This window comes from Ciconia boyciana, chromosome 4 (genome assembly GCF_034638445.1).
Source record: "Ciconia boyciana chromosome 4, ASM3463844v1, whole genome shotgun sequence".
NCBI lineage: Eukaryota > Metazoa > Chordata > Aves > Ciconiiformes > Ciconiidae > Ciconia > Ciconia boyciana.
Genome location: NC_132937.1, coordinates 24420704 through 24436577, shown reverse-complemented (window position 1 = coordinate 24436577; position 15874 = coordinate 24420704). Strand labels below are relative to the sequence as shown.

Sequence of the window (15874 nt, the reverse complement as noted above, 5' to 3'; positions counted from 1 at the left end):
CAAGAGGAAATGGCCTCAAGTTGCGCCAGGGGAGGTTTAGACTGGATATTAGGAAATTTTACTTCACTGAAAGGGTTGTCAGGCATTGGAACAGGCTGCCCAGGGAAGTGGTGGAGTCACCATCCCTGGAGGTATTTAAAAGACGTTTGGATGAGGTGCTTATGGACATGGTGTAGTGGTGGTCTTGGTAGTGTTAGGTTTACAGTTGGACTCGAAGATCTTAAAGGTTTTTTCCAAGCTATACAATTCTGTGATTCTGTAAAAGAACTGTTAATTACCTACAAGATTAGTGGATCTTTAATAGCTTTTATAATCTGTTTAGTTTTGTCCTGAGGGCTGTCTAATGTTGGACCACACATTATTAATTACCATGGAGACCTTCAAGCAACCTGTGAAGGCATCTTCACATTTACTCTGGTCCCTATTTGACACATTCTTGGAACATACATTTCTTCTAGCCCTTTTTAATCCTTTTCCTGCAACAAAGGAAGCATGGGGTTTTTTTGTAAGTATTATTTATTCTTACTGTCAGGTATTCTAAAATTCAAATAAACACAGGCCAAAAAGTGTAAAAATTGTTCAGGAAAATTTGGTGTCAGTCTGTTTCATCATTTCTGATAGGTGGCTGTTTCATAATTTCTGATAGGACTGAACAGAAGCTATGTTAAAATAATGAAAAAAAGAGAGGAATAAAGACAATCCTTTGTACCCGTGAGGTACATAAGGTATCATTAACACAGTTAATGTTGTCCAGAATAGAAGTCCTGGGACTACATGGCTTGAGAAACTGTTCTAATAAGTCACGAGTGGTATCAGATGGAACAAATTTTGCACTCTTTTTACTCAGAGGATCTATTGTTGATGGTCATAGGCAACAGGGCTGCAAAATGAACCCGAGTGAGCTCTGGACAGGTGGAATATCAAACAAAGAAAGAGCAATCCCTTCAAAATTATCTGCAGCCATTACTTTGCATTGTAATATTCCTCCTGTCTCCAGTATTTTCTCCTTGCTGGGTTAGAGCAGTCCTACATACACATCGTGCAGCCCATTCTCTGTGTAGGATTGTGGCAACTTCTAAATGATCGAGCAAGATGATATGCAGGAAAACTTTGTGCCCTTCATGGCATGCTATATCTTGAACTGGTGCTTGAACATGTTCCTGGAATAATGTGAAAAGTAGTCAGTGTGCCCAACATATGGTTTGGCTGGGGAGTGTAGGTGCCATCTCACCTTCAAACAGTAAATATTACTCTTTTCAAAGAAGATTTCAAATGGCATAAATTACCAGCAGTTTCACCTTTCTTGACAATGCAAGATAAAATGCTGGGGTTTGTGCATGAGTAACTGAGAGGTGGCACAAATGATCTTCTGATGATTTTCTAATGTGATTTTTCATATGTAATGTCAGGGCTTTTGGCCAAGAGGGAAGGCAGAGGGCTGTGGCAGTAACCTCCCAAACTGCCAAGTGAATTTTGACAGGCCTTATCTGGCAAATCTGCAGTGTCTACAGGTGGGTTTTCAGGCTGGTGGCACAGGTAGATTTCAGATTGAGCAAATGAGCTGACAAAATGGATTTTTAAGGTTGCTGTGTTGCACTGAGGGGTCTTTGCCACGGACAAAGGAAGTGACAAATAGCTTTCCTTGAAACAAATGCCAGCCACAAGCTGTAAATCAGCCAGCAGGGAGGTAAAGCAACTAGGGAGACACATTTCTCTCCTGAGAGAATGAGTGTCACATCAAGAAAGCCCATGTTTGATCATCCACAGGCCACTTGGACTCTAATGCTGGCACATAATGCAGTTGTCAAGCTTTGTGGTTTCTTGTTTCATTTTTTTTTTTCAATTCTGAAAAATTAACCCCCCCCCCCCCACTGGCAAAGCCTGTCCTAGTGTGCACTCTGTCCATCAGCTCTTGTTATTCCACCAAAAGCCTGACTTTCACCTCTTCTTTCATGCTTTCTCCTTAGGTCAAAATAACTGCAGCTGCCTTTTAGTCTTTGGCTGTCAGGCTGAGCTGAGCTGTTCTGTGCCTTCTGCAGCACTGTGGGCTGTTCCCCTAAACTGGTGGTGCATTTTCTTAATGAAACGTAGGTTGGAGTTATCTAAAAGTCCAATTTTAAATGTCAGAACAATGTAAACTTTTGTTTTATCAGTAAATAATTCCGAAATTCTCCTTACTGTTGGCAACTAGTTTAAGAGTGAAGGAATGTCTTGTATGTAATTACATTACCAGGGGCTTGGTTAGTTCCGCTTAGCCAATCAACTATGTAATGCTGTCTATCTATGGAGCAGTTACTTATTTGGCCAGCTACATGTTTTTATCTTTTAACATTTTTAATGTCCAGCTAAAATGGTGAGAGTTGGAGTAGCACTTTATTTACTAACCTTTTAAATTGTTTAGATACACAGAAGTGGAAGATAAGCTAAGTGTTGTTCCTATCCAGGAGCATATTTGTAGAGGTGGGTTGTTCACTGGAAATGGCAGTAAGAGACCCCACAATGTGGTGTAACCATTAATTATGCCTTTGCTAGGATGTCAGGAGCTTTTCCATTGTAAAGAAACTGTGAGTGAATGGGAACATGTTTCTTGCAGCTGAAAAGATAATTCATTCTGAATTATTGTGCATGAAGCCAGGGTTCACTGCACTACTGAGATGTGAGTTGCCGCCTACAGAAGAGGAATACCTGTGCTGCTCAAGCTACGTGTGTCTGCTTCTGCTGATGCGTCTCCATCTGAGCTCAGCTCCTAAAGTAGTTATTGCTTCATCGCTGAAGCACACCAGGCTGCTGTGAACAAACCTGTAACGTTTCTGCAGCACTCTGCTTTTAACTTGTTGTTACCCACAGTGATGTAGGCCAAAAGCTGTAGGTTGCCTACATAGACTTGTGGGAGGCAGAGCTGGTTGGCAGCAGTCTTCTTTTATATTAGGATTAGAAAGCAACATTTTATTCATTTCATGTCACTTACTGAAAAAACTGTAAAGGACAGGAAACTGTTCTCCTGGCAGTCCCAGAGAACGCATTACTGTAGCGGGTAAGTAGTTTCCTCCATTGGTCATTTGCTAGTGGAGGGATGCTCAGCTGAACAAGGGCCAGAAGTGGAAGTGGTAATCGTTAAACAAGCAAATCCACCAGTTGCGCTCTCCAAAAAAAATCATGGCACAACACACTTCCCAATCCTGAGAGGTGCTAAGTCCTCTGCGCAGGGGGAGGAGGACATACTCCGTGCTGTGGGATGGGGGTGCTCAGCACCTTACAGAATCTCACATGGTCAGCTGCAGAATTTGTGCGTCTGGGCATGGGAACTGTGATCTGCAAATTTCTCCCCTATCTGCAGAGCTATTCAGACACAACATTAAAGTGTGATTTGAATGTTCAGAATAGCAGATAGTGGTTAACTGTTTTTGAAAACGGGTCAAAAGTTGCCATTTTCGCCTGGGTTTTTTTAAGACACATTCCTTTGTGTTCCAGCAGTTGAGAAAATAACCCGCCAGATTAGTAATTTTGGTTAATTTGGAGATCCCCTTTAGTTAATAAATTCCATAGGGAATAAAAGTTTTTCGTGTGTCAATTGCCATTGCTTTTTTTTTTCTTTTTTTTTTTTAGGTGAACATGTTTGTGGAAGGATTCCATGATGCTATTCTTCTTTATGCTCTAGCTTTACAGGAAGTCCTGAAATTTGGTTTCAGTAAGAAAGATGGGGAAAAAATTGTTCAGCAAACACGGAACAGAACATATGAAGGTAAGACTTAATATGGAATTCCAGCTTTCAGAGTAAAAAAAATACAGGTCTTTGTTGTGTGCAGAGCAAGGACCGATGCCTATTCCACTCATAAATGAGAAGAAAATAGCCATATGAAACCATATACGTCTTTAAGGCTGGCTCACATGCTCACCAGTCTGACTTTTGTTTTTTGCACCAACCCTTGAGGTCTTATTCAGCTCAAAAAAACTCCTAACAATTTAATGACCCTCACTGATGTTGTAAAGAAATACCAATAATTTTCTCAGGCTCCTTCTTTGTTTTTGAAAAGATTACAGCTGCTCGCTTTACTTATGTGCATCTATTAGCTCTGAGATTGCCTCATTTTTTCCATTTGACTTTTTTATCTTAAAAGCCTGGGAATGGATAGAAGCAAGCAGGTGCCAGGGTTTTTTTTTGCTTCTTGACGGGGCTCCTTTGGGCCCTGGAAGGATTTCCCCCAGCCTTCTTTCAGGAGCCATGCATGTTATCTCAGAGGCAGCAGCTGAACAGCACTGTGCCTTTCTGTGCCTAATCCTGAAGGCTGCAGTTCCACAGTGCAACTGGTACTTGTATGTCACCCTGCTGATGCAAAGCGATGCGAGTGCTTTTGCCAGGTAGGGGTCGTAATAAAGAAACCGAAGATTAGTGGCTTCATCTGTCACCTCTTAGAGTATACCCATCCATTTCTTTATAATATTCCCATCCATCTCTTATAATACTCCAATCTTTTGTTGTAGGATTGGCAAGATTTCCTATGGAAATGCCTAAGAGGAGGAAACATTTCCCCTAGATAAGAAACAAATGATTAATTTGACTGTGTAAGAAAAACCTCAGTGGCCAGGTTCTCTGCTCTAAGAACACACTGGACATAGCAGAGGAATTGCTATGGAGGAACTCTTTTCTGTTCTGAAATTGTGGCCTGAACATGAGGCAAAAGGGTCCAGGGAAGCTTAAGGCAACACAGACATTGCTTTAAATTTTGCTGGTTGCAGTCATCCTGTAAGGAGCCCTGCACCAGCTGGAGATTGTGCTTGTTGTCCCACTACCTCCCTTCGCATCCATGGCTTCCCAAAACACACTGTTTTAACAGAGGGAATCTGGTGTTTAAGGATTTGCCTCACTGTTTGGTTATCCTGTGTATGAACAGATGCCCCAGCACAGCCTGTCTGTGTTTTCTCTACTCCTGCTTCTCTGCTCCAGGAAGCCACCAGCTGATGTGCCCATGCAAGTCCTTTATAGTAACGTGCTCCATGCAGGTTATGTGGTTGATTCTCACACCTTTCTTGTAAAACCAGCCAGGAGGAAAAAATGTTCTCTTTCCCCACTTGTGAAAACCAGTTTGTTGTTGCTGGCTGACCTGTCATAGTTACTCTGAAAATGTAGCTGTCATACTGAGCTGTAGGGTGCAGTTGAAAAGGTCAAAATGCCATGTAAGTCATGTGCCATCTCCTCCCTGTGGCAATACTCTGCTGGACATAATTTACAGGGATAAAACTGTTTTTGAAAGAGGCCTTTAACTTGCTGTCTTGCAAGCCAGTCCTTTTAGGAAAATCACGTCCCTTTGTTCTGCCCATACGACCCTCTCTGAAGGGGATGCACCATCGCAGATTACAGTCCATGCATACATTCACCAGGATCTATTGCAGGACTGAAGCTTTATAATTCACTTAAACTTTTGCAGGCCTCAGTGATGAGAACTCCAGTTTCATTAATGACATTAATTTAACTGCTGACATCTAGATACCTTAATTGCCTGGGTGCCACATTTTACAGCCTGCTTTGAATAGGTGACGCATCAGAACTCCAGCGGGCTGTGGATGCTGTTTCCTGCAGTGTTCACAGTCTGCCAGCCACAACTGCACTGGCAACATCTTGTGCTTAGGAAAGCATAAGGCTGAGGTGATCAAAGGATTTCTTATTGCTGGGGTTGTTAGTTACAACTGCAGGGAACATTTTGTGAGGAGTATTTTCTATTCATTGGTATTTTGTCTGACAAAGTAGCAAAATTTTCTGTATGTAAGTATCTAACATAATATAACAAAAAGAGAGTCTGGATAACATCCTTCCACCCTCATCCAAACACAGTTCTTCATTAAGGTTGTTTGAAAATTTCCTGAATATGTTTTTTAAGGAAGACCATTGCAGGAAACATTGACATTTCAAACTCTTTGTTTTGATTCAGATGGAAAGGTTAAAAATGAGTCTTTCCCATTAAAAAAAAATTCCATAGGAATTCTGAGTTTTAGCAAATTTTAGCGCTTACTTCCAAAAATTGAGTTTTGGCTTTCTTAGGCCAGGAAGGTGTCTGTTCCAATTATCACCTCCTGTCAGATCCAGAATCCAAATTGTCATGTAAGCAAGGATGTTGCAGCTCTTCATAGTGGCCTCTTCCAGTGCTTTCACAGCCAATTGGTTGTACCCATTCGATTTTCCTGTAGTAATCGAATTTGCAATTGTTTGTTTACTATATTGTTACACCGAAACATAGATGCTTGACAGTGAATCTTTTGATGACCACTGTGTTTTGAAATCACAGTAGGTTTAGTGTTCGTGACGTCACTAAACAGGAACAGAGACAAGATAAATGTAGGTGTGTTAATCTGTTGCATGTTTACTATCCTTAGGTATGTTGAGGGGAATTTATACTCTAGCTGAATATCTGACCTCTCTCTTCTGATTTACAGTCACTGAGAACCTGATTCCCTACTGCTTTGTGCCTGGTTTAGTCATGTAGTTTGTGTAACATGGATGTAAAACGGTGCCTGTTGGACTTGCATTGGTGTAAATGGCTATGTTTGGTGTCAGGCAGTGGAAGATCACATTTGAGAATATCTGAGGTGATAAAGCATATCAGCAAAGTCTTCCAGTGTCTTCATCATAGTTAGGTTAGACCTTCATCAGAGTAAGTTGGTATTGTTTGATGGATTTCAAGAACCTGTTTGACTTACACTGCAAGAAGTTGCAGTGCTCTTTGTAGACAAGGGCATACATTGAAAGAAGAGGTTCAGACTGAACACAAGGAAGTATTTTTTCACCGTGACACTTGGAACAAGTTGCCCCAGAGAGGTTGTGCCGTTTCCATCTTTGGAGGTTTTCAAGACCAGATAAAGCCCTGAGCATCCTCCTATTCTGACGTCCTGGCTGCCCCTGCTGTGAGCTGGGGCTTGGACTAGAAACCACCTGAAGTCCCTCCAAACTTGGGTTATCCTATGAGTCTATGATTCCCAGTTTCCCTAAAGTTTCCTAGCACTTGTAAAGGAAGGAACTGGGGTCTAAAAATACAAAACAAACAGCACCATATTATGCAGTTAATCCTATCTACATTCATAGGACTTAATGCATATGTAATGCACATGGTGCCTCTTGTCCGCACCCCCTCCAGTGTCCCATCAGATGGAAACAACACTGGACTGGCTGTACGGGTGCACCAACCCCATCAGTCTGCGGGGCTTAGGGCTGTGCCCCTGCGTGCTCTGCAGCATGTGAGCTGGACTCTCCTTGTTGAGGCATCGTTAGGTATTTCAGGGGTCGGCTCTCTAAATAATTTGCATTAAAGATATTTGTGTTTTATTCTTGCATGCTGGCTTTCTGGATTAGATTTTTCTCATGTATTCCCTGAACAGTCTCACACGTTTGGTATTTAAAAAGGAGAAATGTTAAGAATTCAGGAATGCAGACACCGAGATGAAATTACAATTTCTTTTGGAATGCCAACAAAAACGCTGGGAGACTGATGAGATTTCCTGTCATATCGGTCTGTAAAAACCTGTCCACTGTTTTCTTGTTTTCCTTGGAAAGGCTCAGTATTTTAATTTATTAATTTTTTAATTCCTCACATGCCATGCTTTAGGCATTGCAGGGCAGGTGTCCATTGATGCCAATGGAGACAGATACGGGGATTTCTCTGTGATTGGAATGACGGACCCAGAGGCAGGCACACAGGAGGTAAGGAAACAAACACTGTTGCAGTTGGCCACTGATTAGTTACCCAGTGTAATGTAACATCATATCATCGTTTACATGGAGGGCACCTGCTTATTTAATATACACATTAAAAGGGTATTGGTTCATCCTGTCAATCTGGGGCCCAAATCCTTTCTGTAAAAAAATTATCTTGAAGTAGTTATTCTAAAAATTTTTTTTAACTTTCTTAATGTCTTTTCTTTAACAGTACCTGTCCTTCTTCACATGATGCTAGAGTCTTTAAAATCTAAGGGATGAAATCTCACATGCTAGCTAAGCATTGATGAATTTTGAATATGAGAAATTATTGTTTAAAATGAGTAAGGCTTTCTATTGACTGGTAAGAAAAAAGATTAATCGTATAGTAAGAAGGATGCATAAGTTACCCTGATGTATAAACACAGTGAATACAGGTATTTTAATCTTAACCTCATGGCCAGCCACAAGCAGGAGTGTAGACCTTGCCTCACCTTGTTTATCAGGCAGTGAGACCTGAGCGCCTTGTTTTCAATGATTAAGAGGTGTTTTAATCAGAGGGCTCCATATACATCACGTGGGTTATTCCACTGGGCACATCAGGAGTGGAAGCAGCCAGACTGTGACAGTCTATGAGAAATAGCACCAGCTGCGCGTGGTGAATAGCACGACTGGGTTGAGTTTATTAATATATACATTGCCCAAACTCCAGCTGCAACATACAGCTTCTGTTAGTTGCAAAGTCAGCATCAACCTAAGCTTTGCTGGCCTCCCCTGCTTCATCAAGCTCAAACACAATGTAGCAGTAATCTGAGCTGGACACTTCTACGTGTGGATTTGAATCTGGTGATGTGATTGTTCTTGTCAGTGGTGCAGCAAAGATGGACTCAAGAAGCCTTTTTAAACGAATAAGGATGTTTAGTGTGTTTTGGTGTGCAAAAGTGACTGAAAAACTCCAGCAGTAAACTGCAGACACTCCCACGGGTAGGAGTAATGATCATTAATTGAAGCTAGGAGTACAAATAGGTTGGGATAACTTTGGTTTGAACAACTTGTATCTCCTGTTTGTTCAGTCCATTAGCTTTTTATCTTGTTTATCAATTCAATCCCCCTCTCCTAGCCTTCCTTCCGTTGCTCATTCACTTGAAATTTAAACTGTCTTTTATTTCTTTGATGTTACATTTCTTCTTTTAACATGTTGCTCATTTTAATTTCCCTCTGCTTTGTTTATGATACATACAAATATACATGCTATTAACATATTTTACATGGGATTACTTATTACTTATGTCTGCTACATTCATTTTGACCTTCATGCCTCACTCTAAAAACATTGTTTCTTTGATGCCTTGTTTTATTAATTTTGCTGATTTCTTCTATGTCCTTACCAGAATGTTTCTCAGCTGAACTGCACCAAATGAATGGGTGTTTGGGTAGAGCTATTCACAGCGTTTAAACCATCAGATTACCTAGTCTGACCGCTGCTGTATTACAGGCAGGCAGGTTTCTTACCCTTGTATGTGACCAAAGCTTATGCAGTAACAGACATTTGTTTTTCATTTGGAGACACTGAAGGACAGGGACTGCCTTACTTGCTCCCTCGATGTTTGTTCCACTGTTTAACCACTCTTGCTCTTGAAAAATCTATCTCCTACTTCTGAGCTGAATCCATTTCGTCACTGCTCATAGCTATTTGTTCTTCTTAAGCCTTTCTGCATGCTTTCATATTTAGTAAGCCCTGTTGGTAGAGGACTTTCCCATTCCTGTTTGGTAAATTAAACAATCTCTTAAATGGTCTGCCACCTGCAAATGATCTCTGAGGTTTTTGCCCTCAACCTCTTCCAGTTTACTGAGTTTGCCTTTATTTTTGAACAAATGTTAAAAAAAATATTTCTTCTAAGGATTTATCTCCCAATTGAAAAACTGGGAGAGAAGTTAGCTCCTTTATTTAGTGTGAAATCTACCTTGGTGTATCTTCCCAGGGCAATTGTTATCTGTCTTTTAACTCTTTCCCTTCAAAATGAAGTTTAGATGAAAGATTTGAGCAGGCTACCAATGTCTTGAATTCTAAATTCAGTGTATTAGTAGGTATTTCTTATCCATGGTAGGACAAATATGTCTTTTGATATGCTTCTCACTACTTCAGTGTCATGATATTTGGCCCTTATTAATGTACATAGATTTTTTTGGAACTATTTTCAGATGAGTGACCTACTACTGTTAGTATAATTTAGTCCTGCAACTTTGCAGTAGATCCAACATACATTATCTTGAATAAAGCCTGGCTTTACTGTTGAGGACAGGACTGAAATTCTGAATTATCTTGATGAATTGGTCTGAAATAATAGTCTATGCTACCAGAATAATAAGCATGAAAGGCACTTTCTGTGTAAATATCAGTAACTGCAGAAATACAAGGTGGAGAATGGTAGGCTCTGTCGTAGTTCTTCAGAAGATTCGAAGATTTTAGCTGAACATGATCAAGTACCTCTAGATCCTCGCAAAATAGAAAAGTCCAGCCTGGAGTGTGTAGTCGGGAGCCTCAGCACACAAGGTACTTGAAATGATACTTTCACCCAGCTGGGTGACCATCCTGAGCAGTCAGCCCACTGTGGAGCAATTGAAGAAAGCCCAGGGAGAGCAGAGGGAATATTCAGAGGGTTAAAAAAACTTGTGTGAACTGGGTTTATATAGAGGAGAGGCCTGAGGGCAGACCAGATAAGAGCCCGTGAAGATGTCAAGGGATGTTTCAGAAAGGAAGAGTCTCTGCATCCATGGCAGTTGGGTAAGTAGTGGTGGTTAATTGCAACAAGGGAGATATAGGTTACACGTTAGAGAAAACCACTGACAGCGATGATAGCTAAGTTCCAGAATAATTGCCTACAGGAATTGTCAAGTCTCCATCTTTGGAGGCTTTTAAGAACAGGTTAGATAAACATCTGTCAGGAATGCTTTTGTTCATCTGATCCTGCCCTGGGGCATGGCATGCACTACATAACCTCTGACAGACCCCTTCAGCCCTATTCTCTGTGATTCAGCATCCTACCACAGGAGTCCAAGTGAGTGATGCCGCTTGCCTGTTTGTTTTACTTCCCAAAGTTGATAGGAAAATCTTTTCATTCCTTTCTTTTTTGCATAGGTGATCGGGGACTACTACGGAAAGCAGGGCCGTTTTGAAATTCGATCAAATGTGAAATATCCTTGGAATCATGGCAGGCTGCGACTAGATGAAAGCCGAGTTTCGGAGCACACAAACAATACACCGTGTAAATCATGTAAGTTTAGTGACTTAATGCTTCTGCCCAGGCTGTCAGAGAGGGGAATCCATGTGGTGATGCAACATAACGGGCCATATTAAATTGCTTAGCACAGTTGTCCAACTGAGACATCATGACTATGTCTCTCTGCTGACTGTTTGGGAATTTAAGGTCTGGCAGCCCTGGGTAGTACGTGGTCTGAATCACTTCCCTGAACTTAAACATGACAGTAATCATGATGCACAGCCCACGGCCCTGGAGGCTTTAGGACTTTCCAGGGGCTAAAAGGTAAAATCTCTTTTAGCCAGAAAGAAGGATAACTGAAACCCCAAACAGAGAATAATCATATTCTGATGCTGATGGGAGCACTGTTCTCCCAGTGCAGAATGATTTTCAGTGCTATGAGAAGGCGCTGCGAGGGGCCCAGTAGGCTGAGAAGAAGTGAAGTCAGTTGAATGGGGCAACACCTGTGAATGCAGAAGTCTGGGCCTACCCTCCACAGAGAAGGTGTCCTTGTTTTCCAGCGTACTGGCTTTGCAGACCATGTTATATTGAGCAGGACATTGCAAGGAGATAAGGATAAGAAGATGTGGGTGCCTCAGTGGCAAAGGGTGGTCTTAGCTTTCCACAGGAAACAAATTGCTAGTCCTGCAGTGAAAAAGTATCTGCAGCCTGGTAATTCTTCGATCCCTGAAAAACCTGTGTGTACACACATGCTGTAGAGACTGTTTCCAGGCCATACCCTCTATGATCAGCGTGGTGTAGCTATGCACCTTCTTCCTTCTACACGTCCTGATGTACAGACAAAATCCCCTCAAAGGGTCAAGGATAAATGAAGAGGAGGGAGCAGTTTAATTTCCTTAACATTTCTCTGTTCCTTTCCGCAAACTCAGGTAGCCATGGAAAAGGGAGCAGACTGCACCCACATGAAAATGCCATTGTTCTTCAGCTGCCCTGCACTTTGCAGAGTGACAGTCCCTACTTGGGTTCCCCTTTAGCCACTGTGGCCCTGCTCTGCCTCTACTGAGATTTGGAGCAAGGCGAAGCTCATATGGCTTCAACTTGAAACAGCATACATTCAGGAAAAAAAAAAAAAGGAGGAGCTGTTGGATAATCATACAGTCATTTTAATAAACCTGGGTGATAAGAAGGTTGTAATGGTTTAACCCCAGACGGCAACTAAACACCACCCAGCCGCTCACTCACTCCCCCCTGATGGGATGGGGGAGAGAATCAGAAGAGTAAAAGTGAGAAAACTCGTGGGTTGAGATAAAGACAGTTTAATAGGGAAAGCAAAAGCCACACACACAAGCAAAGCAAAACAATGAATTCATTCACTGCTTCCCATGGGCAGGCAGGTGTTCAGCCATCTCCAGGAAAGCAGGGCTCCATCACATGTAACGGTTACTTGGGAACACAAAATGCCATCACTCTGAATGTCCCCCCCTTCCTTCTTCTTGCCCCAGCTTTCTATGCTGAGCATGACACCATATGGTATGGAATATCCCTTTGGTCAGTTGGGGTCAGCTCTCCCAGCTGTGCCCCCTCCCAGCTTCTTGTGCACCCCCAGCCTACTCGCTGGTGAGGTGGGGTGAGAAGCAGAAAAGGCCTTGACTGTGTGTGAGCACTGCTCAGCAGTAATGAAAACATCCCTGTGTTATCAGCACTGTTTTCAGCACAAATCCAAAACACAGCCCCATACTAGCTACTATAAAGAAAATCAGCTCTACCCCAGCCAAAACCAGCACAAAGGTTATGATGCCAAACCAGGTGAAATGAGTTTGTTTCTGTTCTAATGGCTCAGGGCATATTCAGTGCTGATTCCTATTACGTGCATCATTGTAATCCCAGAGTATGTTATGACTCAGACCAAGCTGTCCAGACCAGTTTCTTAACAACATTCCTGTGTATCACATCTCTAGAATTGTGTCTTCGTCTAACACTGGTCTTGGGGGCTTGTTTAACCCAAGGAAAGCAAAAACAAAATATAAACATGCAGAAACTGGAACTAAGGAAGAGGTTCCCATGGAGTCCTGAGCTCTGAAAGGTTTTAGTTATTACCTGATGTTGGTCACTCATTTCCCAGTTCTGTGTATTTTCCAATACGTGAATACAAATAGTTCTCAGTATGAACCCTGATTGTTTATTTTTCCCCTTTTCAAGCAGGTGGTCTAGGAGAATCAGCAGTTACCGGAATAGTTGTGGGCGCCTTGCTTGGAGCAGGATTGCTAATGGCTTTTTACTTTTTCAGGTTAGTCCAAATCATTGAAAGCTCTGTAAACTCTTTACTCGTCATCCAAACCTCTCAGCTCCTGGCAGCACATCCTTGGTGGGAGGCAGAGAGGCACCGTAATCATCTGTGGTAACATTTCCATCAAAGACAGTGAACACACTTTGATTGTCCTTTTGTGTATATCCATATGATTTTATTGACTCAGGGCCTCATCCTGTAACCACTTACATCTCTGAGTAACTTTACTCATGGAAGTAATTCCAGTGAGTTCCAGTCATTCACAGTTGCTTTAGTAAAGTGCCCTGGGCTTGAAAACCTTCTTTGTTTGATACTCCTTGCCAGCACAGTTGTGCAGGCTATGATCATGCAAGAGACTTGTATCCCTTGCCTGGTACCATGCTTAGTTTTTGAGTATTGAGTGGAATTGTACTGGAAGCTAGAAGGATTTCTGTTTTGGTACAAGAAAGCATTTGGATTTCAAAGCTGTGCATTTAAATTAATAAGACGGGGTCAGGGCAAGGTGATCAGTGTTTTATTCCTGTTTAAGTAAAATAATTCTTACACTGCTAGTGAGCAAATCTAAAGTCTTGAGAGTTGATCCTGCACTGACAGAATAAATTAGTTGTACATGTTCAGCATCTTACATATACTATAATTTATCCTCTTATGCTATGGAAGACAAAAGGCATATAGGAGAATAGAATTAACCTCTGCATATAAGAATCAAATAATTGTATCCAATAAAAATATCTGTTTATGAAAAAATGTTAACAAAATGAAACAAGCAAAAACTGCTTCAATTCACCAGCACACTTCCAGGGTTTCAAAAGATCCCAGATCTAGGATTATTCATCAGGTGCTTACAACTGAAATTCTGGAGGGTGATTTTATTCTTGCATATGTTTGGTGCTTATATAATATGTTGTTTGGGTTTGAGACAAGATAAGTTAGCTGGGACTGATTAAAGACTGTCTTTAAAAAAAAAAAGAAAATACAAGTCTGTCTTTATATTGTATGTCATCAGAGGTTCTTGCATCTTTTATACATTCTCAATCTGACATAATTTTCAGGTGTGTTTTTTAGCATTGCTGATATTGAGAGAGAATTGGTATGTGAGGACAAGAAATGAGGTAAAAGACATATCCTGAGCTGGTATAAAACTATGCAAAGCATCATTGTAGGGACAGGACTTAAACTCTTAGTCATCTAACACAAAGATTTGGATTGGAAATCCCTGTGAGGTGAGTGTCTGTAAAAGTAGATGTACACACCAGAGCTCAACACCCAGTCTTTGTATTTATGGTCAGAGGGGAGAAACGAGCACTTTTTTCATTGCAGTTCATGTCATCCTCATGTGAAAGCTCAACCAGGTTAGAAGAATGCCTCTTATAAATGCTTATTTCTCTCCGTTGACGGAAGGAAGCCGCAGTTACTCTTGTCAGATGGATCTGCATGTTGGAGACATCTAAAGACACATGGGTGAATTTCACGCTGGAGATCTGATTGCACTGACTCAAAGCAGGAATAGGGACAACCATCTAATTCTGCCATTAGAACAAAAATATGAAATATAACATATCAGGATGTATGGGTCAGATTTTCAGAAAATGTAGGTCTAGCAATTGTGTGCCTGGAAATAATTTGTACCTGCAGCTTCTGTACCTTTCAAACTGTATATGTACCTTCTCATCACGTCTCATTTGGATCTGTAATTACCACAAATGAGCATGCAAACACAGTTTTGAGTGTGCATGCAAACCATTAAAAGCTCTGGATAGTAGTTCTGATATGTAGCTTTGAAAGGATTAAAGAGCTACATTTCTAAAATGTGGACCTGTCTGAGTGCATGAGTTACTACTATGCATGCTCTGACCCGTGGAAGATTGAAAATGTTGAAAATGAAGTAAAGAACGTAGGTTTTTCAAGTTATTTTGGAACCTCCTGATACAGACACGAATGTCTAGGGAATCTTTTCAGAACTTGTAGGTTCCCACTTTCTATTGAGCCCTGTTGCTCAAATTAAAACCTGGGTGTTTTGAAAATCATTCTTCCACTGCTACATACCTAGGTCTGACTCCTGCTACACGTGCAAGTGGAGCAGAGTTTTCCTTGGTGTACGAGCTTTTTGTCATGCATCTGCACAAGCAGTACTGTATGCACATGGGGCTGGACTAATGCCCTTCTGAAAAATTGGTCCTGAAACTGAGTAGAAGCATAAATGCATAAAATATAAATGTGAATCTTGTTATGGTTTTGGAGGAGATTTGGGTACTAAAGGGGAAACTGAAAGGCAGTCAGAGGGCTTGTTTGACGTATAAAGTAATATAACAGAATTCTTCAAAAGGCCCTAGAGGAAAACACACAGGAAAAAACTGTATCTGATGCATAAGCAATTGTATTTATTTCTTATCTATCCTCTACATCCCTCTTCTTAATTCATCATATTACCTCCTCTGACATTACAAACAGAGCAGCTTTCTCAGAGGGAGATGGGAGGATTAGTTAGTTAATACATGGTTTCAGTGAGAAACGCAACCGAATAAAGACTCAGATCTGTTGTTTGAACTCTGCAGAAAGTGCTGCCCCCCCTCCCCCCCCCAGTATACTGGAAAGAAATTTGGCTTTGATCAATATAAAGCAGTGATGTGACACAGTTCACATGACACTTCACAAAAACTTCCTAATCACTTAGATCAGAAA

The 15874-nt window shown here is 41.3% G+C and overlaps 1 protein-coding gene across 2 annotated transcripts in view; it reads left to right on the top strand.

Moving 5' to 3' along the window:
• The window catches only part of NPR3 (natriuretic peptide receptor 3), a 50809-nt gene that overhangs the window by 26956 nt on the left and 7979 nt on the right, over nucleotides 1-15874 (top strand). Inside the window, exons 4-7 of one of the 2 annotated variants that reach the window (XM_072860082.1) lie at nucleotides 3607-3742; nucleotides 7596-7690; nucleotides 10824-10959; nucleotides 13108-13192. In XM_072860082.1, coding sequence (XP_072716183.1) covers nucleotides 3607-3742; nucleotides 7596-7690; nucleotides 10824-10959; nucleotides 13108-13192 — 452 coding nt within the window. Of the gene's footprint in view, nucleotides 1-3606; nucleotides 3743-7595; nucleotides 7691-10823; nucleotides 10960-13104; nucleotides 13193-15874 lie in introns of both variants that reach the window. The other variant, XM_072860081.1, reaches the window with a different exon arrangement.